Raw genomic sequence first — 23538 nt, forward strand, 5'->3', positions numbered from 1 at the left:
GGCATGAGGGTGCACAGCAAGCAAGAAGTCTGCTCACCCCACCCTCCAGCTGCCCTTGCCCTTGACCAGAGGCCACCCGACCACCATTTTCTTTCATTCTTTGTTGCAGCACTTTCCGGTTCGTTCTGTGTGTGTGCAGGCACGTTCTCGTGCTGGATGTTGTTTTTAACCCAGGCCGGTGCAGGCAGCACACAGCTTTGCACCTTGCGTTTTCACGTGTAGGGGTTGTCTCGGTGATAAAGCCTTCAGGGCACAGGGAGAGGGCTTCTTGGGTCTTTTTACTTACGGCCTAGTATTTCTCTGACCATGTGTGGGTTGTTCGTGGGGTGAGACAGTGTGGCAGTTCACAGCCTGAAACACCACACGTGCAAGGGCGCCTGTGGGGTGGGACGGTGGCGTGGGGTTTTCAGGAGGAATAGTTAATCACTTGACGGCGAGTCCTCTGGCTTATCCTCTCCTCCCTCCCCTTTGGTGTCACGAACCAGTTTCTGGACTTTGGGAATTTTAGGAACCTGCTGCTTGGGAAGTGAGAGCTGTTGGTACATTGGTCCCACAGGAATTTCCGAGGAAGGAGTGATCCCTGGCACTTACGTTCTGCTTTGCTGAGTGGGTTGCAGGGGTGTGCGTGGGGTTTCTCCACCATGGGGCATCTGCCTGCCCCCCCCCCGCCATGCCTCCCCTGCTGGGTCTGCTGGTTAACCCCTGGGCATGGGGCAGCCCAGCTGCTGAGCCGAGCCAGCACCCACACTTCCTGAGCTTGCCCAGCCTCTGAGGATGACCCGTTACTGGCCCTTCCTGTTGGGGGCAGAGAGCAACCAGTGCACCTTGGCTGCCCTGGCTGTGGGGGTGTCCGCTGTGTGGCCCAGTGCCGGCTGGAAGGGGAGCCCCTGTCCTTTCTGCCAGAGTCAGGATTTATCCCATTCTCGGAGCTCTGAGCTGCAGAGGAACCGGTCTGGCTTCTGGGAGCTCATTCCCACTTAAGATTTTCAGCCTGCCTGTTCTCGAGATGATTTTTTTTTTTTTTTTTAATGTTCCGGGTCTCTTGGGTTTTCCCAGTTAGAGTCCTGTTTGTATTTTAAGGCAGGGGGAGGGCAAGCTGACCGGTGGTGTCAGATGCAGGCGGATTGTTGGCAGGCTTCGGGAGGTGAGCGCCACACGCTGGGATGGTCGGGGTGCTATGAGGATTATCTCAATGGGAAAACCCAGGGCCTGGCCTCGGCCCAGCAGAGGCCCTTTCCGCCTGGTGGGGGTCTCATCCCCAGGCACCCTCTGTCTGCTTTGTTGCCACCTGTCCTTCCCGTGGTGCGGCCCCAAGTCTTGTCCTCTGGGGCTTCCCGGGGGCCGGGGGGGGGGGGGCGGAGCACTGCTCCCTGAGCTGTTCAGGATTTCTGTCCCGGAGCAGGGGCCGGGCACAGGGGGGAGTCACTCTCACCCTGACCTGGCTGGTCTCAGTCACGAGTCAAGTGGCCATGGGCCAGTTACTGTCAGCGATGCTCACGTGGAGCAGGGCAGTCTGGGAAGGCCGCGGCTCTGAGGTGTCCCTGCTAGGGGTGCCCAGTCTCTTCCCTCATGAGGTCACAGAAGCAAACGGATATTGGCTGCATTTGTTCTGGAACTGTAGAGAAGCTGAGTGATGGTGGGGATCGCTGTGGTTTTCAGATTGGGTTCCTTGGGGCCCGGGGTTGTGTCAAGGTGTTGGGGGTTGAGTGGCAGGCTGGCTCAGCATACCCCACAGTGCAAATTGGTGGGCCCTCCTTGACCTCTGTCTTCCTGTCTCATCTAGTAGCTTACTTTTGAGGTTCCACCGGGTGCCCGGCTCTTAGAAGGTGTTGGGAAACACCTGAATGGGCTAACCAACCAGTGTATAGTTGGTAGGTGTCACCCCTGCTGTGTCGTGTAAGGGGATGGTGATGGTGGATCTTCATCGCTGCCTAGAGGTTTCCCAGGTGGCTTTGTGCCCATCTCCCCCCCAGACCCTAAGCCCCTCCAGGGCCTGAGCCATGGCTGTTGGGTGTGCTGGGCCAGGCTGAACTCAGTGTTTCTATATTTACCTTAAGGGAGTGTCTGTGTGCCAGGCAGGCTCCAGAAGTAGGCACATGGTACACACAGCCGTTCCATCTGCCGTAGTCTCTGCTCTAATTTCCAGCTCCTCCTGGTCACAGTCTCCTCTGAGCATCTGTGGGTGCCCAGCCTTTCTTCCCAGGAAGACACACATGGGCATGGCCATTGGTGTGCCACCTGCACTCCACATACACCCCTGTGCCTTTCCCAGTGTCCTGCTCCAAGACTGTGGAATGAAGGCCTGGGATGGTGGGGGCCCAGGTTCTCGGGAGTGTTCTGGCTCTGGGTAGGTGGGTGGGGCGAGGGCATCCTGGGTCAGGGGGAAGGCTTCCTGGGAGAGCTGAGCTGCATCCTAAAGGCTGGGATGGAAAGTGTGGACCAAGGTTTGGAGAAGTGGCACAGCCCCATGTGCACAGATGCTGGGGGTAGGGTAGACAAAGGTGGGTGACCCTCAGAGACCCTGACCCTGTCTGTAGTGGGGTGAGGTGAGTCAGGGCATGTGTGTGGGAGAACAGTAGCCGTGGGGTTGTGGGTGCGAGATGCAAGGGGCAGGGTCCAGGCTTGCAGGAATATTGGAGAGGCCTGTGATGTTTGAGTTACCATCAGAGGATGTCCATGAGGTGTCCATGGGGGCTAGAGATGGCCAAGATGGGAGAGTGGATGGGCTGAGACAGACCTGGGAGGCTAGGCAAAGGTGTTAGGCCAGATATGGGAGGAAATGGGGAGCCATGGAGGTGGTTGAGTCAAAGAGGAAAGGTCAGGCCTTGGGTGGTAAATATGGTGGAGGGGAGCATGCCAGGGTGATCCAGGCTGGAGCTGTGCCCACGAAGGGCTGGTTCTGAGGTTGGAGAGGGAGACGGCTGGTCTCTCTTCAGAAGGTGGCCTTGAGGACTGGCTAGGAGTTCACACACCTTCCCTTTGCTAACGGGGCTGTTCTGGGGAGCATGCCTGACAGCAGTCGCAGGCTCTCCCCACCTCCTGCCTTCAGGAGGCTGTAGTGAGTGTTCTGTAGCGAGGATGCTTCCTGGCTGCCTGATTAACCTTTATTTTCTTTTTCTCTCTACAGGAAGCGAGGGATAGAAGTGGTGCAGGTGAGTACGAATGACACCCTCACCAGTTTTCAAATGGGTGGGCCTTTTAGGGCTCCCCTTTCCTCTTCTCCCTCGAGTCTGGGCGCTTGAGCACCTTCACCTGCTTCTCATGTTTAACTTCTCCTCGTGTGGAGTCTCCGTGGTTTCTGCTCTGGCAGGACTTGTGGTTGGTGGTCTCTGGGGTTTATGGAGCTAGGGTGGCTTCATCTGTGGAAGGAGCTGGGGGCAGGGGGCAGGTGCGGGAGCATAGCCACCCAGCCAGGCATCTGTGGTCTGTTGCCTCCATGGTGTATTTGCCCCTACCCTCCGTCTCTGCTGAGGGAGCACAAGCCTTGGCTGCTCCAGTCTCTGGGGTTGAGCTCTCTCCTATCAGACTATTCTCGTGAGCGGCATCATCTCTCCTTCCCTTCTCCCCCTCACCCCTAGGTCACGTGCATGTGCATCCTCTCCCTGTTGTCAGTTGACCACACCTGATTTTCCCTATGGGCCCCTGGCTCCTGGAGGGTAGGCTGAGTCAGTGCACATGGGGCGGGGGGGTCCTGACCCCTGTGCTTCCTCACCCTGGGGCAGACTTGGGTCAGGTGCTCATTGGCTGGAGAAGGAAGGATGGATGGAGAGAGAGGCCCTCCTGGGGCCTGGGGTGGGCTCTGTGGCCCTGAAAGAGATGTGCACATCCTGACAGCAGCCCTGGGGGTGGTTGGTTGGGTGGGACTTGGTGTCTGTTGCTGAATTAATGCTTCTGGTCTTTCTCTGGTAGCAGATTGAACTTGTGACCTGGAGGCTGAGGTTTGTTTGAGGGGAGGAGGTAGTTTCTGAAAGCCCCTCCTCGGCTGTGGATTTTTCATTCAGGCTCATTTTGATTCTATAAAGTTGTGTGATCTGCACAGAGTCTTTCTGTGGACCTTAGTTTGTTAGACGTTAAAAGGAGGAAGTCAGAATTCAGGAATGGCTAAGAAGTGTGCTATCGGGGCCATTTTGGTTGATTGGTAGTGACTGCCTGGAGGATTCTGAATCTGTGGGTGGCTGAGGGCAGGAGTTGAGTGATGGTGCGTCTCAGGTCCAGCAGTAGGCAGGTGAGTGGCAGTTGTACACTTGTCATGCTGGGGCTTAGTGTCTCGGATCCTTTGTGGTTGCTGCTGTACAACCCCCCCCCCCAACCCCTGACCTGGCCTCACAGTTGGAGCATGAGTTGGAGGTTACTGTAAGAGTGGCCAAGTGCTTTAAGCTACAGCGCTTGTCAGGGCTTACGAAGAAATTTCTGTGGGGAACAGTTTGTAGAGGAAGTGAATTCGTGTGCTCACCAGCAAACATGTTAACTTAAAAAGGGAAGAAATGTGCCCTTCCCCCGGTACCTGATTCCTGTCCTAGAAGACCCCAGACTAACACAGTATGATGCCCCTACCCCTGCCCCAGGAGGGAGGGGCAGGGCGAGGAGAGGGCCACGGACCTTCAGGTTGTACAGCCAGCCTGGGGTGTAGGCTAGCCTGGGGGAGGCAGTGTGTTTGCTTTACGTGGCTTCCTGGGAAGATTAGACTTGAACCTTTGATCCCCTTAGTCTGAGGTGGAATGGGAGACTTGGAGCCATTGTTCTAGAATGTGAGGGGCAGAGGAAGAGTTGCAGAAATTTCCTTAATGTGTCTGCTGTTCACTTTGGTGATGACTTTGGGGAGGAAGTGGTGGTTGGAGACCAGAGAAAAACCAAACTGAGCGCTTTCCACACCAGTATCTAAAAATAAAACTCACCGTGACGCCTCTCTGTGCACCTCCTCCTGGCACCCTGGAGTGTTTGGAGAATTTGAAATATCAAGATGCAGAGAAAGAGTCTTTGCAAAAATTGGAAGCCAAGACACTTGGCTGGTTTTTCAGAATCAACCAGGCTTTTGTGGGCCAGATCTCTGAGCGGGTGGGCCGCTGGATGCAGGGGTGGCTGCTTGCCAGACACGAGGTGCAGTGACTGGAGGGAGGAGAGTAAGCATGCTGGCGGCCCACACCCGGCATTTCTTGTGTCCATGGCCCCAGTGGCATTGTCCCTCTTTGTGCAGCCACCTAGTGATGGGAGTAGTGTTTTCATGCCTATTTTAGAGATGAGGAATGGAGGTTTAGGATGTTCCTTGGGGAACTCGGCTGGTAAGTGGTAGACTCGGGGTTTGATGGTGGGTTGGTTAGTCTCAAGAGTCCATGGTTTTTCTGCTAACTGGGGCTCCTCTGCATGTTAGTGGACTGCTCCATTTACTAAATGTTTCCAGGGCTGTGATCACCTGGGCTTTAGCTACATTTTTTTTTAATTTATGTATTTATCTTAGAGAGAGAGAGAGAGAGAGAGAGAGAGCGCTCATACTCATGAGAGTGAGTGAGAGGAGGGGTCTTCAAGCAGAGTCCTTGGTGGGGCTCAATCTCAGGACCGGGAGATCCTGACCTGAGCTGAAACCAGGAGTGGGACATTCAGCCAACCCAGTAAGCCACCCAGGTGACCCTGGTTCTGGCTATGATTTAAAACAAAAGAAACCAGGGCCCAGGGTCAGGAACCAAGACTGTGAAGTGCTGGTGAGATCCTGCGATGTCTTCCATCAGGGGGGTTATTTTTCTTCCTGCTATTTAATGGCAGTAGTGACAACAGGAGTGTTAACATTTATTAAGGGCTGTGGTGTACTGGGCACTGATGCCGTTTACCTGAAAGAAAGCATCTGTGGGTAACCTCTCCAAGGTAGGGTGGGAACATATTTAAGAAAGCAAATCTTACAGGTCCTCGGCTCCTTCATGTGCTCATTGCCACAGCACATCTGCTTGGGAGGGAGCTTATAAACCCTCCTTCCTGGCATCCTTTCCATGTTCGCCCCCATCCCATCTCTACGGAGGCAGTGCATGTAGCAGTGAGGGTCAGGATCACCTGAGCTCACCTTTCTGGCTGCGTGACCTTGGGGCCAGTTCCTAACCACCCAGAGCCTCAGTCTCCCCGTCTGTAAAATGGGGATAATAGTCATCCCTGTTCCTAGGGATCACATGAGACCTAATTGAGTTAATTGGGTAAAGCAGTTGGCACCATGCCTAGTACATGGGAAATTCATTATTTACATTGTCCAAGACAAATGTGACCCTGGGGCATAAAACTTGCCTAGGCCTTGCCGCTGGTCATTGTGATCCTGCGGCAAGTAAGGTTTCTCCAGTTCTTCTCTTGCTACAAAATTGCAAGAGGATCTGATTGGGTTTTCAGCTGATAAGACACTAAAAATGACTGTTTTTGTAAAAGAATTACAACTGCTGTAATTTTTGGCCTATTTTAAAGGAATTCAGAGAATTTGCTATGTAAATCCCTTTCCATCTTTTTGTTTGAAGAAATGGTTTCAGCTCTTGCATCTATAAAAATTGAAAAATACAATTGACAATAAGCTCTGCCTTCATCTGTGGATATATGAAATGCTTTTGAAAAATTCCCATTTGTCTCTTCTGAGATGTATTTCTAATAAGGTTTAATGTCTTATGTTTATTCCTTGTACAATTTGTAATGGTTCTGTCACAGGGATCAGTTATGTACTAACAGTAATTGTAATAATAATTCAGTCCAGAAGAAAATTTCCAACAGAGCTTGACGGTCACACGAAATAAAAATAATTAAAACATTTATATATTTACTTATTTATAGCGTCATAGACTGATCAGTAAAAGGCCTTTTAACATGAAATACACTGAGGGATGTGGGTTGGAAATTGGAGTTTGAGGAGGCAAAAGGAACTTTTCTAAATTTCCAGGTGTTTAGGAAGAACCGGATTCTGTAACTTTTGGATGGATGTTGGTGGATCTCAAATTGAGATGGTATTTAGATTCCACTGGGTCCATTTAAAAGTGGAACAGTAACAGTTTTATTTTGAAATGTTAATATTTACAATATGTTGGAAATTACATCCTCTACAAGTATTTAAATTAAGATGAGAAATTTTAGATGTTAACTTGCAAATGTACAAATAGATACACAGTTTTAAACATTTATTCTGGGGGCTTTCGTTTGAAGGCCACTGTTTTAGAACATTACCCCATTGACTTCTCAGAACTGGGCTCTGAGGCAGGTACGGTCTCGGAGGGGGCAGTGGCCTGGCTCCCAGGCCATCCAGAGCATCCCACCCCAGGGCTGGGCCACTCAGACCCTGGGGCCTGTGTGTCTACAGAGAACCAGAAAGGTCGTGGCAGTAGGCCTGTCCATAGGCTGACTAGCCTTCCCTAACCTGGGTCTATTGGGCCTGGTGATGCTCTAATAAGGAAAACCTGCTGTTCTCTCTCTGCTCATGTCGTGTGAGGAGATGAGGCCCCTTGTGGCCAGCAGATGTAGGTTGGGGAGACTGGGCTGTCCCCACAGCAGCACTCAGCAGATCTTTCCTAGGGGCCTGCTGTGACCAGGCCACAGGTGTGGGGGGCTCACATGGGCTACGGCCGGGTGCCTTCCACTGTCTGAAGTCTGCAGCCAGAGGCCAAAGTTGGCTGGGATCACTGACCCAGGCATGGAAGAGATGGTTATGTCAGGAAGGCTTCCCAGAGGAGGGAGGGGCAAGCCTGGCTTGTGGCTACAAGCCTTGTGCATCTGACAGAGCCTCGCCAAAGGCAGGTTCAAGCTCACAGTCCCAACCAGGGCTTCACCTGCTCCCCAGGTCATTGTGCTCCTGCTCCTGCAACACAAATGTGCTAGAAATGACCAAGTGCCAACCACAGCATAGCCATCTCTGTCCCTCCACCCAGTGAGTCTTTATTGGGAGAAAACATTTCTTGGCCTCTTGAGTCCTCTGTGGCCTAGGCGGTGTGGGGTGTGGGGCTGGAGCTGGGGTTCTGCCTAGGGCCGAGCAGGAAGCTCCCATCAGCCCTGCAGGATGGTGTCACCTGGGGAGGATTTTCCCCTGTGACCTGATCTGTGGGGAGGGCTTGGAAGAGAAGCCTGGGAGGTTCTCCATCCCTGGACCCCACCACCGCTTTCTAGGGCAGCCCTGAATACGATGGGAGAAGACCAGGAAAGAACAACACATCTGTTTGCCTGTCCCCTCCATCCAGCCCCAGCATCCTGCCCCTGCCTCACTCATTCTGGGGCTTTCACCAGGTGTTTGCAGAGCGCAGAGAAGAAGAGGTCCAGTTGTAGTCGAGGGGGCTGGAGTTGTATTTTAAAATGCAGAGGAGCAAGCCAGAAGTATTGGAAATACAGCCACCCAGCAGAGATCCACTGTCTTGCTTCCAAGTTTCTTGGGAATTCAGACATGACAGAAGCCTGTCTCTGGAGCAGCCACCGTTTCTTCCAGGCAAGCCGTTTGGGCAAGGAGGTCACATGGCTGACCACCAAGCAGAAGGTGAAACCCTGAGATACATATGGATAGAGCCAGAGGATGCGTGCTGGGCTTCTGGGGAGGAGCTGCAGTGGGGACTGTCCTCAAGCTCGTGGGGAAGCCCTGAGGTGCCTGGGGGCCTGCGAGGACACAGGAGGGGACATTTGTGTGTGGGGTGGAGTAGGCAGAGGGTGAGGAAGGCCTTGTAGGGAAGCTGATGCTCCTTGATACAGGACATACTAGGCCCAGGTTTGGATGGGCGTGAGGGATTTGAATGTCATTGTAGACAGGCAGCATGTGTGAGCAAGGACTGAGAAGCTGGGCAAGGTGGTCTGTTGACTGTGTGGTTAGGAAGCACTGGGGCCCTAGCTCTGATGGAGTTGGCAAGTGGCCAGGCCAGAGAGGGCAGCAGCCTGTGAGCTGTTGATGGGGCATTGGTTTGGTGGCCATCAAAAGCTTCTCTGTGGAAGAGGTGTGGGCCCCACTGAGAGGCCAGCAGAAGATCCCACTGGAGGGCACATGGGGAACAGATACATAAGGCTGGACTAGAGGGTAGAGAGCTTGGGTCTTCTGGAAAGAGCCGGGGGCCGTGGCCTAAGGTGGTGATTGGCAGGGGTGGTGGTGTGGATGGGGTCTGGCTGGAATGAATGCCGTAGCGGAAGGCAGGGTGAGACACATGGTAGGGCGCAGGTGGATGTGGCAGGTGAGGGAGAGGGAGGGGTCACTTCCCACACTTCTCACTTATTTCAGCCATGCAGCAGGGTCCAGGGGTGCAGGAAGAGGAGCAGGAGGGAGGAAGAGCTGGCTGCTGAGAGCCTGAGAGCCTGGTGGCTGAGTCGTGTGCTGCTTTCCAAGGCTTACGTGTGATGAATCCTAGGTTGGGTTTTAAAACAATGTATTTGTTATTTGGGTAATACTTTAGTGGTTCAAAATTGTTTTAAAAGGTACATGGTTAAATCTTTCCAATGACAAATCCCCAGCTGGGTTCCCTCTGCCATCAAGCCTGTCTCAGTGCCCTCCCTAGATTTTATTTCCGGGTGATTGGGGCCCAGGAGGGTGGACTCCCGTGAACCTTGTGCCTTTCATCTGCTTCCTCTGCTGGTGCTTCAGAGCCCTGTGTAAGGGGCTGCAGGAATGTAGGTTGCCTGACACCCCTGCAGCTGGAAGAGCCCATGGCAATTTGCCAGCCGCCTCCTCATGGGCAATGGCTTCTGAAGGCTACTAGGGTGTGGTCTGACCCTGACCTTTGCCAGCAGATCCTGGCACCTCCAGGGAGGGTGGCCGTGGGACTGGGAAATTGACTGTGTGGAACATTTCCCCGGTCGTTTGGGTCCATTATACAGATTGTTCCTGACTCTGCCTGACCTTCCCATGGAGCCCAGAGACCTAGGTTTGCGTTCCCATTAGTCTGTTTTCTGATGATGTGATGCCACTTTCACCATCTTTAAAATGAAAGGATGTTTACCATATGGGACTTAAGACACCTGATACAAGCTTAAGGAATACGGGTTTATTGTTGCTCATCCTTCGTTATGAACAGCATGGTTTATGGCAGGAGCTGGGGTTCAGCTATGAGTGGCATAGTGCTGCTTTGAAAAATTTGGTGTAAAGAATGTGGTCTGGGGACGCCTGGGGGACTCAGTCGGTTAAGCTTCTGACTCTTGGTTTCAGCTCACGTCCTGATCTCAGGGTCTAAGATCGAGCCCCACGTCGGGCTCCACACTCAGCATGGAGAATGCTTGAGATTCTCCCTCTCCCTTTGTCCCTGCCCACTCACGCTCACTCTCTCTCTCAAATAAATAAATATTAAAAGAAAATGTAATGTTTGCCACACTCCACCCAAGTTACACTTTCTGGTTTCTAACTGTTGTGGATTTTAGCGGAATTCCTTTTTTATTTATTAATTTTTTTAAAAAGTATGCTCCAGCCGGGTGTGGAGCCCAAAGCGGGGCTGGAACTGCTGACCCCGAGACCCAAGACCTGAGCTGAGTTCAAGAGTTGGACACTCTTGAGTGTCCAACCTTGAGTTGAGCCACCTGGGCACCCCCTTATTCCTTTTTTAAAGATAGATTTTGTTTTTTACCATTTGAAATGCAGGTGTTTGCATTTCTTTTTTTCAAGACATTGAAGATTATTTTCATTCTGAGTTGTTTACTTAGGGTATACACCAAACTGAGTCAGACGTATTTATGTGAAAGCGTCATCAGGGTATTTTTTCCGATCATGTCACCATGGGGCGGAGGGCATCCTATAGCTCAGGGTTTGCCCCCATCACGTTGTTAGTAGCCATTCAGAAGAGCCGGCATCTGGGAGGACAACGTGGGAAATGCTCAGGAGGTGCTGAGTGCTACCGTGTATGTCCTGAGTGGTTTCGTCCTGTCAGGATTATTTTTATTCTCGAGCTCCTTAGGCTCACTGTTGCAAACAGAGACTGCCTCTGGCATCGGGGCAGTCCTGTGTGGCCTCAGAGGCCCGCGAGTCTCCGTTTTGGGGTGTTCTTTCCCCAGCCTTTGACTAAGTAAGCTTGAGCTTGTCCTTAAAGCAGGAAGCAGCCCTGCCAGGGAGCCGGGTGCCCGTGCATCCTGCTGGGACCATGTGTCCTAGTGGTTCAGGCCTGTCCGCACCCTTGCCCGCTGAGGCGGGCCCTGGTGCCCTGTTTCCCTCCTTGTGCTTCGTGGAAGAGCAAGGAGATGCAAGGTGGGGGATGGGAAGGGGCAGGCAGGGCACCTGGAAGAGCCAAAAGCTGAGTCTGCCCCAAGGGCCACCACCTGTCTTGAGGTGCCCCTGGGCTCTGCTACTCAGTGTGTGGCCCAGAGCCCCCGTGTTGCCCCCACTGCTGAGTGATCGAGTTGAGGACCGGGCTGTCCACATGGGACGGGGCGGGCCCGGAGCGTCTGTGTTTGTTAACAAGACCAACGAGAAATAAAATTCTTGGTTATTCTTAGCTCATTAAGTAATATGTGCTCAGTTTTGAAGTCTTGGGAGAGAAAGACAGGCTTGAAAATGAAAGCCCAGGGGCTCCTACCTGGTGGCTCAGTCAGTTAAACGTCTGACTCTTGGTTTCAGCTCAGGTGGTCTCAGGGTAGTGAGATCGAGTCCTGTATCGGGCTGTGTGCACAGCACAGTCTGTTTGAGACTCTCTCCCTCTGCCCCTCCCCCTGCTCCTGCTCGCCCTCATGCTCTCTCTCTCTCTCTCTCTCTCTCTCTCTCAAATCTTTTCTAAAAATATGAAAGCCTGGAGATAATCATTGAAAGTTATTTTAATTCTTCCTCATACCTTTTCCTAAAATATGCTATTTGTTACCTTTCATGTGAATCCAGGTTGGGCTTCTCTGCGTCTGTAGGTTCTGTGACCTGTGTTTGGGGGGTAGACAAGCATGTGCTGGTGCTGCTTCATCACCTCGGAACTGACCATTCTGGGGGTGGTGTTAGTTTTCCACTGTCCGGCCGCCCCCAGCATCTGTAACCGTTTCTCCATCCCAGAGCCTTGGGTTCTTGTGGTTTCTGGTTTGCTGCTCTGAACATGCTGCCATGCGTGTCTCTTTGCATCCCAGGTTCTGTCTTGGGGTCACCTTCTAGAAGGGACATTACCGAATCTAAGGCATTAAGATCTTATGGTGTCTGGAGCCCTGTGGCTTGTAGACCGTGTGTGGCTCTGTGCTGCTCCCCACAGTGAGGACCCGGTGGTGGTTTACTGCAGCGTCCCCTTGCCTAGCCCTGTGCTGGGGTGGAGGGCCCAGGGAGGGACGAGCAGCCTTGTCACAGGTTACAAGGACCACGCCCTGCACTGTACTGGCCTCTGGCCTCTGGGAGGTGAGGGAGGACGGTGCTGGGGCAGGTTCTGGAGGCCCCTGGGCCTGGGGTGAGGGGGCAGCCATTAGAAACCCAGGTTGTGGTTGGATTTGATTGGGTCCCGAGTGACTGTTCCTGGTGGGCACCTCCTGAAGAGGGGTCGCTATAATGGGGTGGGGCTACTGATCAGAGCAGATGTGAGCACAGGCTTGCTGTAGTTTGGGGTCTTTTGTAAGCACTTTCCTGTGTTAACTCACTGAAGTCCCACAACAATGAGGGACTGTCGGTACTATTATCAGTGCTATTGGATGGATAAACGTGTTATCCCCACTGTACAGATGAGGAAACTGAGTCAAGGAGAGCTCGCCCCAGCCCGTTAGCTAGTACGAGGCAGAGAAAACCCAGCCTGCTGGTGCCCACAGCCCATGTCTGACCTCCCATGCCCCCTGCTCCTGGTTTTGCATCATTCTGAAAGCAGCACTTCCTTACAGCTCCTTTGCCTGTGGTGTCTTGAGTGCTCTCCTGAGCTGGGCTGTCTGTCTGCTGTCCAGCTGACAGAGTGCTCTTTCTCAGGCCCCATCTGTCCCAGCTTGGCTGCAGCAGCGGAGGGACAGGGTGAAGACTCGTTCCTTGGAGGGGTCCATGGAGCCCTTGACAGACAGTTGGCTCCTACCCCAGGGAACCTAGCTCAAGCCGCTTCCTCATGTACATCCCAGAGCACCCCCTGCAGAGTCCCAGAGTTGTGATGTGGACATGATGCAGCTGAGGAGTGGCCCAGGGCCTGGTGCACAGCACGTTCTCAGGAGCTGCTCCATATTAGTCACTGGTGCCGCTGTTGTCAGCGTTGTCCTTAGCGCCGTGGACGTCAGTGGGAGTCTAAACGAGTGTGTCGCGGAGCAATCGGAGAGGTAGATGAGCCAAAATAAAAGAACCTTTCTTGTTCGAGTTGTTATCACGAGGAAGGAAGCCAGAAATGTGACCATGCAGGTCAGGTACACCTGGTTGCTTCAAGAGGGGCCTATAGGGACAATGTTCCTGCTGTGGGCCGGTGGGGTCCCGGCCGGGGAGTCCCCTCCTGGCTTTGGTGGCCTGAGGCCCTGTCCCCCATGCTGGGCTGGGTGCAGCCTGGTGGGTGGCGCCCCCGGGATTGGAAGAGTGTCTGCCTGGGCTGGGGAGTGTTCGAGGGCACAGGCTAATTTACTTCCTTCCTCTTCTTGCATCTCCGAGTCTGACCACGGTGGGGTGAAGACACCAGCTCTGCGAGGGCCAGCCCTCTATCCTTGCCACATAAGGCCCCTGCCCCTGTGCTGGGCGCGGGGAGGTCTCGGGAGTACTTTGCACAGCAGAGATTTCACGGGTTTGTCCCCAATTCTGTGAACCCAGGGCTGTTATTTGGCTCGCTCTTTCCCTCTGCCCCTTAGCCCTCCTCCCCCCTCGAGAACTCCCCTGGGGATCACCTTGGCCCCATCTTTTCCCTGAGGTCTCTAATGTCTTGTAACAGGGGCGGGCAGGGTCGCGCTTTCAGGGACCTGGTTGCTCTAGGCCCCTGTTCCCCGTCTACACAGGCTTGTTTTGCAACAGAACCACCAGTATTTCTGTTTCTGAACTTTGTGTGACGGCCGTAGAGCACACCCTATAAGGAGATCGCGGCTGTGCTGTGTCCTGGGACTTGGCGATGCAGCAAAGTGCAGTCATCACTTTGCAGAAGGCACTTGGGAGGCACTCAGCGGTTGGGGGGGGGGCTTTGATCAGGTGTCCTGGGGGAGCAGGTGGGGATCCCCAGCACCTAGGAAGGGTGCTTCAGAGCTCTGAGATGTCTGTGTGGTAATCTTATGGTGCTGGCTTCTGTGAACCAGCCCAGACCGCAGCTTTGAGTCCCGTTTGTGCCTTGCTGGCTGGTGCCACGTTAGCGCCCTGCTTGCCGGGTGAGAGCCCTGAGGTTCAGACACATGGAGTGTCTGCCTCGCTGCACCGCGCAAGGGAGCAGGAGAGCGGGATGGGACCCGGGTGGGCCGTGGCAAAGCTGGTACCCTTTGTGTTCAGGAGGCTGCCTGCCTGGACAGAGTCCACTGGTGGCCGCCCTGGTTTCAGCTCTGCCCCTTTGTAGCTGTGCAGCTCTGGGGCAGTGGCAACACTTCTGAGGCTCTTCTACCAGACGGTGACAAGATCAATGAAGGAGATGGGTCGGGGTGCGGTCAGAAGGCCCTCCTTCAGGGGTCCCTGAGTAGCTTGAGGCCAGCAGAGGGGGGAGGGTCCCTGAATAGCTTGAGGCCAGCAGAGGGGCTTAGGGTGGTGTGTGGGGTTGTGGGGGACGTAAGGACCGCCCAGCAGCTCACTGGTTCTCTTGTCCCTGAGACAACTCGAGGGGCCCTAGGAAGCCCATTCCCCTAACCGGGCAGAGATTTGGCCTTCACACTGAGTCTGTCCCATCCTTGGTGAGTGAGGGCCCAGAGATCCCTGGGCAGGAGGACTGTGGGTTTCCTGGCATGGACGCAGCCCTAGGTCTCTGGCTTCTCTCTGCCTGGACGATATTTTTGTGGCAAGCCCTGCCAAGTGGAAATAAGTTATTTACAGTGTTTTGACAAGATTATCAAAAGCCTGGATGGGAAAGGATGCCTTTGGGACTGAGCTAATGGTCTAGGAGTGTGGCCTGTGGGGACGGGAGCTTGGCATGGGAGTGAGAGGGGTCGGGGCACACCTGATGGAACTTTGTACCAGGTGAGGCCTGGTCCTCCCTTGAGCCCTGGGCCCGCTGGGGTGGTGACTGATTGGATATTCTGGGCTGGCCCTTTCGTGAGACCCGGGTGCCCTCAAGCCAGCTCGGGCCTCAGCCTCCTTATTTTGCAGTGTGAGGCTTTGGTGCTGTCATCTGTCTGATGGGGACAAGGGCCTGTGCCTGGCCAGCGTAGCTGAGGGAAAGGGCACACAGTCCCAGGTGTGATGAGGCCGGGCCTCAGCCTTGACCAGAGCCAGCATGGAGCTCCAGGCCACCCGAGCTCACCTCTGTGCCCCTCTGTCCCGTGTGATCCTCTGACCCTCCAGAAGGGGCGGAAGTACCTCCGGGGTGGCTGGGAGTCCAGAGAGAACCGTCAGCCACACTTTGTCAACATCCTTTGAGTTTTTTTCTCCATGTGTAGAAGTGGAAGATGTATTTATACATTTGAACAAAATTGTTGTCCTTTTGTAATCTGCTCTCCACAAACACACTTAGCATATTGTTAGTGTTTTCCCTTTTGTAGAATGTTCTACTTGGGCTTGTTTTCTTAGTGGCCACATAATATTCTCTCTGTAAGGAGAGTTATTGAGTTCCCTTGGTGGATGTTGGTGGGGGTTCTGACTTATCACTGTTCCACTGTTGTCAGGGCCATCTGGTTCTGATATCATTTGGGCAAGTCTGTGATTATTTCTTGGGCTATATAAGTAATCATATTTATCGTCTTTGCAGTTTGTAAAAGTATTATGTACTTCGTGGGGGGGGACCCCCAAACGTTATAAAGAATTGTGGAAAGGCACCAGTGTTTTGGAATTTGTTTTTCTGGATTTCTGAATGTACCCAGGTACTTAGGTGGCATCTGTTTCTCTCCATCCCAGAATCCTGGGATCACAACCTGAGCTGGAGGCAGATGCTCAATCACTGAGCCACCCAGGGCCCCCAAGGGAGCGTCTTTTAAGCAGACTCCATCCATGTTGAACATGGAACCTGACCTGGGGCTTGATCTCATGACCCTGAGATCAGGACCTGAGCTAATAACAAGAGTCGGCCACTTAACAGACTGTGCCAGGCGCCCCTCCCCCTTTCCTTCTCATTCATGCCTCAGAAACTTCTCTCTGCCCATTGAGGCTGGGTACTGGGGCCTGGCCGCAGCCCTGCCCATGGGCATATATGCCCTGTGTGTTTCTTTACCCAGGGAAAGGGATGGAGAGTGTGTGCTGGTGGGAGGTGGCTGGCCCCTGGGTGGTCCCCATCCTGCCTCCTAGCTCAGCTGGGCTGCAGGCTGCTCCCCAAGGCTGGGCTGTCTGCATGGTGGTGCTGCACCCTCCTCTGGGACCCCTCCTGCTCCCATGTGTTTTCCTCTTCTTTGTACATACATGCAGCTTGCTAGCCCAGAGGAAATTCTGACTGTATCAGGTCACTAAGAGCAGGGGAGCAGCCACTGTCTCCCTACTTCCACCTCCTTCAGAGGCAGCAGGCATCGCACAGTGGCCAAAGGACCAGCCTTTCCCACGCGGTTATTGGTGGTCATGGGCTAGGTATTTAGCCCTCAGCCTACGCCTTCTCGCCTGGAAGAGGGTTGTCCATCACCTACCCCTAAGGTCGGGAAGACAAATAGAGATAGTGTGCGTGTCAAAGCACTTACTACAAAGCTTGGCACAAAATCCATGTTCAGTGACCTATGACCAGCTGCCAGGTTGTGTTCAGGGTGAGGACTGGAAAGAGAGCTTTTGAAAAGAATATCAAACACCACTTGCATGTCTGCTTCTCTTTGGGATGGGGGAGTAGGGTGCAGCCCCGAGTTAATCCCTCTAGTGCTTCCCTGGTGGAGTGGGCCCAGCCCAGACTTAGGAGGAGAATTTTCCATATGGATAGGGGTCACTGTCCCAGGGAATTATGACCACAAGACTTCGAACTCATTCCTTGTCATTGCTGAGCCTGGTTCCCCTGTGTTTCTCGGATGATTTTACTTTGGTGAGTTCTCAGACTCACTCTGTGAGGTGGGATCTCTTTATTATCCAGGGGAGGAAACTGAGGCTCAGCTGTGTCACTTGCTTAAGGATGCATCTGAGGGGGATCCCTGGGTGGCACAGCGGTTTAGCGCCTGCCTTTGGCCCAGGGCGTGATCCTGGAGAACCCGGATCGAATCCCACGTCGGGCTCCCAGTGCATGGAGCCTGCTTCTCCCTCTGCCTATGTCTCTGCCTCTCTCTCTCTCTCTCTTTCTCTGTGTGTGTGTGACTATCATAAATAAATAAAAATTAAATAATAATAATAATAATAATAATAATAATAATAATAAAGGATGCATCTGAGGTCCCAGAGCTAGCAGGTGCTAACTGGTGTGGTCTTTGATACCAGGTGGGCTTGATCTCCATGGCCTGGGCTCTGTCTCCTCCAGCCACCCACCCCCACCCCTGCCCTGGTGCTAACCCAGCCTCCCTGGTTTCCCATAAAAACCTGCCATGCCCTTACTGAATTTCCAAGGCTGCCACAGGCCCAGCCCTCAGTGTCTTGCAAGGGCTTTTGCAGCAGAGCATGGTCACCCCCATTCCTGAGCTCTCTCCACTGCCCCCCATGCCATTGCTCACCAGTTCCAGCCTTCAGCCACCCTCACTGATGGTGAGAAGGTTCACACCCTGCCCGCTCTGTGCCAGACTCTACATGCCTCTCTCTGACTCAGGTGTATTCCTACAGCTCTGATCCTATGATGTTTGATCTAGATGTGGTCCTAGTGAAGTGACTTTAATGTGGGGACTCCTTGTAGAAGTGTGGGCAGGATGAAGGGACCCGGGGGGGGGGGGCAGCTGGAGAGGCTCCAGGAGCCTAGCTGTGGGGAGCCATACGTGCTCCTGGGGCTGTGGGGCAAGGGCCTGTCCCAGGGAGGCTGGAATCATGCTGAGCTGGAGCCCCTGCCCAAGCAGAGTGGAGGGATAAATACCACAGCTTCACCTTCTTCCTGGCCTCTGATCTCCTACTGGTACCTCCCACTGGGCCTGATGTAGCTGGGAGTCCAGGATCTTGGCTGACCTCAGAGGTCAACCTCTAGGTATGAGCAGGGTGGAGCGTGAGGACAGCCAGTGCCCCCCTCTCCCCCGCCATGTGATTTGGTGGACCTCAGGGCAGAACACCATCAGGTCCCATGGCCCAGAGGTGCCATCCCTGGGCTATTGGGAGGGGGACTCAGGGTTCTCCATCCGTCCTGGGCTCTAGTGTAAGCCCTGGCTCTGATGCTCCTGTCTGGCCCTCCCAGATGCCTCTGTGGCTGTCCTGTGACAGGCCCATTTTCTATTGTCCAGGTGGTTGTGATTGAGAGGGCTGGGACTAGGGGCGGGTCCATCCATGCTGGGGGTTCACTCAGGCCCCTGGCAGCAGGCCCTCTGCTGTCCCCTGGGAACACCGAGATAACCCAATCTCCAGTGACCTTGGTGCCTGTGGCGCTGGGAGGCCGACCACCCTAGGGATGCATCAGAGGAGTAGGAGCAGGGTGGGCCTCTGTCCCGACCTGGAGGCTGGGGAGGGCTCTTGTTGGTGCAGCGTGCCCAGAGCTGCCAAGTGTCCCCCACCTGTTTGTGGGCTCTTGAGGCGATTTGTGTATTGCTGAACCAGAGCTCAGGTCATGGAGCCAGCAAACTTGGAGAGAGTGACCAAGAGGGTACCTGCAGGTGCCTCCAAGATGTGTGGCACTTGTGGCAGGAGAAGGCATTGAGTCACGGTGGCCGGCTCTGGGCCCCCCGGGCCAGGCAGCAGGAACCCTGGGCTCACTGCCTGTCATGCAGCTGGGCCAAGTTCCTGGTCCTTCTCTGTGAAACAGGGGGGATGCCCCAGATGGGATCTCTGGCGTCCCGTCTCACCCTCCTGTGATTCTCTGACTTTGCAGAAAGCAGGGGTACCTTCTGTCCATCTCTGCTTGTTTCTTAGTCTTTCCTCTTGAAGACAGCCTGGTGGAGTTGCCTCAGGGATCTGAGCGCACCTGTCCCCTGGGTCATGTGTGCCTGCGAGAATTTGTTGATCTGTCTGAAGCAACCCCCTCTGATGCTGTGTAAATAGGGCAGATTTCTAGAGAATTGAGCCAGCTCCCCACGTCAGACCTCACTCGGGTGCAATTTGTGTGTTGTAGCAAATGCACATGGCTGTGTGTGTGTGCACAGTGTTTTTGGAGTTGGGCTGGCCAGACTTTGTGTCCTGTCTCTCTGTGTGACCTTGTGACCTTGAGCAAATCACTGCCTCAGGCTCTTGGTTGGCTTCAAGGCTCATCATCATAATGGTGTTACTCCTACTTGCCACCCCCCCCCACCCCTCTGGCTCACAGGGCAGTAGGTGGGTGAATGCAGGTGCTTTGTAAACTGTAAAGTACCTTCTGAGGTCAGTGAATGTGTGGATGTGCTTTCCGCAGCAGCACCCCGGCTTTCATGGCTCAGGAAGTGTTTCTGGCAAGGCCCAGTTTTTAACCTTGAAACATCATGCTTGAAAAATGCTTGCATGTGGTTTATTTAACTTTAAGTGGGGCAAATTCTGAAATGGGTTGTTTATTGTCCAAGCTGAATTTTTAATTTCTCATAAATTCCCCACAAATTGCTATAGTACATCTATATTTATTGAATCTGTCAGGGTTGTTTATGGCACTGAGGCCTGGGCTCCTGTGTTTGTGGTTGTTGCCATGGTGATGCTGGGGTCTGAGGCTCTAGAGAAGAGGCCCTGTTCTGAAGCTGCATGGAAGGTTCCGGAATGGGTGGTGTGAAGGAGAGCTGCGGCTGCCACTGAGGGCCTACCTTGGGCTGGGCAATGTGTTCAAGATTCTAGATTCCATCCCACCTCTCCTTCATCCCTCATCCCTCGGGGTGAGGGAGGGGCATGCACGGTCTTGGTCTCTGTTTCTGTCCCATCCCCCCCCCGCCCCCCCCCATCTGCTGGGTCAGAGCCTGCAGTTGAGGAAGATGGCAGGTGCCTTCTAGCCTATGTGCAGCCTATTGCCATCAGGTAACCCCTCTGGGACACCCCTCGGGGGTCTGTCAGCCTTAGGACAGAGGCCAGAGGCCATCCGCACCCCATCCTGTCCCGTAATCTCTCTGACTCCTCTCCCTGGTTCCCTGTGTCCTGCTGGGAGTGGGCATCTCCCCTGGGCCTCTCCATATCCAGCCTGCCCCTCTGCTCCGTACGTGTCAGTCTCTGCTTGCGCTGCCCGCTCCTGCCTTCTTTCCCTGGGGAGTTATAGGTGTCTCGGAGGCAATGGCCCCTGAGACGTCTTTCTGTGGCATCTCTGCTTGCCCTGGAGCTGCCCTGCGGCCCAGAGGCCTCACCTGCCCTGCACCCCGGCTATCCCCTCGGACCATGAGCTGGCTGGTGCTCTGACTGCCCTGCCTCTCTTCTGGGGACTTGGCCTGCTGCCGGCGCTCAGGAATGCCGCTCTAGTCAGCCGGCTCTCCCCCAGCCAAGACTTGAGCCTGGACTTTTCCCAGGAGCCTTTATGCTCCGTCCTGGGGAAGGGACACTGTGTAGCAGAAATAGCAGGAATTGCGGGGTGGGGTGGGGGCCCCAGTCTCTGGTCAAGGCTTCATTGGCAGCTGGGGCTGGGGACTAGGTAAGGGGGGGGCGGGGAGTAGGCCTGGGCTCTGAGAAGGCACCCCTGGGAGGGAGGGGCCGAAGGGACTGCTGAGAGGTCCCTGAGCCCTGTGTGCTGGAGAGAGTGCAGAAGCTCAGCTGAACTTCAGGTGTTTTTCAAGCGTCTGCCCTGGGCCATACAGAGTTGGGGCTTGGAGGGCTCCCAGCGCATAAAACAAATACAATCCCTGCCCTCAAGGCACCCCACCTAAAGGGTGGAAACAGGCAGACGAGCGGCAGTGGACAGGGCAGCAGTGGACAGGGTGATGGGCCAGGGGTTGGTAGGGGTTCGGGACATCCTCTTGTTAAAGCGGAGCACGTGCTGCTTTGACTCCATCGTTACACCCTGGATCTAGATCCCCAAGTGGTGCTGCCATCCACTGAGCCCAGAGTTTGCGCAGCAGTAGGCATCATAGCCTCACAGTGGAAGTGCCCCTCAGCTGTTGGACGGACACAGACGCTGGGTTGCACGTGTGTGTTGTGATTCTGTGCAGCAGTGAGAGCGAGCCAGCGGCCGCCACACAGCAAACACAGATGAGCCCACAGATGTAGCGTGTGGCCGAAGTAGCTGACCCGGAGGAGCGCTTTTTGCAGGGTTCCATTTAGGTGAAGTACTGCACACGTAGGACTGCTCTTCGGGAAAGAAGGCGGGCTTGTGGTTACCTTTGGGGACAGGGACAGGGTGGGAGATGTGACATCATGCTGGGTCCTGCAGGCTTGGTTCTCTTCTTAGCCCTCATCATGAGTTTGAATCTTCAAGCTGCTCACTCGTGATACACACTTTTTCATCTGTCATATGTTGGTCATTAAAAAACATAAAAGACAGAAAAGGCCACAGGAGGCAAAAAATATGCAGCTTTTTAAATAAAGATTTTATTTATTTATTTGAGAGAGAGTGCGCACACGTGTGTAGAAGCAGAGGGAGAGGGAGAAGCAGGCTCCCCGACGACATGGGGCTCAGTCCCAGGACCCTGGGGCCATGACCTGAACTGAGGGCAGATGCTTCACCAGCTGAGCCCCGCAGGCGCCCTGGGTATGCAGTTTTCTGTAATGTGTACCCTTGGGTTCCCTGTAGAACACCTGGTCTCCAGCAGCAGGTCCCATTGGGACTGTGTCCCTCCTCCTGAGGCCCCTGTGGGGAAGATGCTCCCCTTGCCACTGAGGATATGGGCTCCAAGGAGGGCACGCCCTGGCGGGGAGCCTGGAGCCTCAGTGACTCCCCCCCACCCCCCCACCCCCGGCTCTTCATGGGCCTGCAGTCTCCCTGTGCTCCGAGGAATGCACGTTGTACACTCCCTGCCTCTAGCCTGGAGCAGGCGCTCTGTGAGCATTTGAGGAATGAGGGGTGTTCTGTCCTAGTGCGTCCAGCCTGTCTGTGATAGTGTAGATGGACGTGCAGGGAGAGGATTCCCTCTTGTGTTCTGTTCTCTAGCCTGGCCACCGAGCCACAGAGGAGGTACGGGCAGGAGAGGAGAATATCGTCTGGATGCTCTTTTCTGTGGGGCAGATGTGGGCTCTGGGTCGCACTGGCCAGTTTGTAATAGGCTGTGTTTATTGTGTGTTTACCCTGTGTCCAGCTCTGTGTTCCCATTCCCACATCTTAATACACTCTGTTAACAGATGGAAAAATGGGTCAAGGCAGGGATGTGCGGGTGACATGCTCAGGTTCACCTGCTAGAAAGTGGGGACTCTAGTTGACCTGGAGGTGGTGAAGTGACCCTCAGGCCAGCCTTTGATGCACAGACTCCGCCAGGCAGAAGGGTTAAAGGCAGATGCTGGGAAGGAAGCTGTTAAAAGCAGAGTTGGGGGCGTCTGGGTGGCTCATCTGATTGGGTGTCTGCCTTCGGCTCAGGTCATGATCCCAGGGTCCTGGGGTTGAGCCCCGTGTCAGGCTCAATCTGATCATCAGCCCATGTTCCATGACTGTGGGATCACAGGCACCTGGGAGTTTTAGGGGCTGTGTATTACTCACCCTCCTACCTCACAGCCTTCCCGGCAACCAGCACCCCTACCGGAGGGATGAAGCTGACATATCATAGTCACCCAGAGTCCGTGGTTTACATGGGGGTTCGCTCTTGGTGTTGTCCGTTCCTGTGGGTCTTTACAAATATGTAATGATGTGTATCCCTTAGAGTATCACATCCTAATGTCATATACCATGTGGTCTTGTCTAGCTTCACTTCCCTAAAAATCCTCTGTGTTCGTTTTTTTTTTTTTTAACACTTCACATCACTATTGGGGCAGCATTAATCAAATTGAGACATTGGGGGATTGGGGGCTCTTGAGCGTTGGCATACATGAAAGCTCCCGGGTGCCTCTGATACACAGCCGGGTGTGGCTCATGGGTACAAGCCTTGAGTGAGCCCAGAACCCTTGGGAGGGTGTCTTCAGCTGTCCAGTGGCCTCACTCGAGTCTCTGAGCCAGTAAGGCTAAAGGGACTGAAAATGTGTATCTCTGACAAGTTTTCTGCTGGTCTGGGACCCTCAGCATCGAACCACCAGCTTTTAGCAGTAGTGGTGAAAGACGTCGTGGGGCCAGATGTGCCTCACTTGGCAAGCCACAGAAGCTCTTTCTGAGCCCTTGGGGGCATCTGAGGGATGCTGTCCGGGTGCTTTTCTTAGGTGCGCCGCCTGCTGTCGAGGTGGGGACTTCATCTGAGATGGAAGGTAGGGTCCAGTTCCTCCCAGCCCAACCCTGTGTGCCTCAGCCACCGGCCCCTTGGGGATCCTGGTTTGGGGGGAGGTGGTGGTACCAGCAGGCCAGGCCAGGGAGGCCAGGTGGACTTCCAGCCCACCGAGTCACTCAGGCCATCTGTGGGGTTCCTTTAAGGTTCCCACTAGGACACACGGGCCCAGAATAAAGACCAGGCTCCCTGGTTGGGGGGCCAGCCAAGTCTGACATCAGGACATGCAGCCCGTACAGAGCCTAGGATCAAGTACAGATGACTTAGCAGAAATTAGTCTTTTCTGCTTGAGTTTGTAGC

The 23538-nt window shown here is 54.3% G+C and overlaps 1 protein-coding gene across 3 annotated transcripts in view; it reads left to right on the forward strand.

Annotated features, from left to right (window-relative positions):
* The window catches only part of ITPK1 (inositol-tetrakisphosphate 1-kinase), a 165487-nt gene that overhangs the window by 35330 nt on the left and 106619 nt on the right, over positions 1 to 23538 (forward strand). For all 3 annotated transcript variants that reach the window (XM_055333677.1, XM_055333679.1, XM_055333678.1), the window contains one exon: positions 3128 to 3152. In XM_055333677.1, the coding sequence (XP_055189652.1) occupies positions 3128 to 3152 (25 nt within the window). The remainder of the gene's footprint in view (positions 1 to 3127; positions 3153 to 23538) is intronic.

The sequence above is a fragment of the Nyctereutes procyonoides genome, unplaced genomic scaffold (assembly GCF_905146905.1).
Source record: "Nyctereutes procyonoides isolate TBG_1078 unplaced genomic scaffold, NYPRO_anot_genome, whole genome shotgun sequence".
Lineage (NCBI taxonomy): Eukaryota > Metazoa > Chordata > Mammalia > Carnivora > Canidae > Nyctereutes > Nyctereutes procyonoides.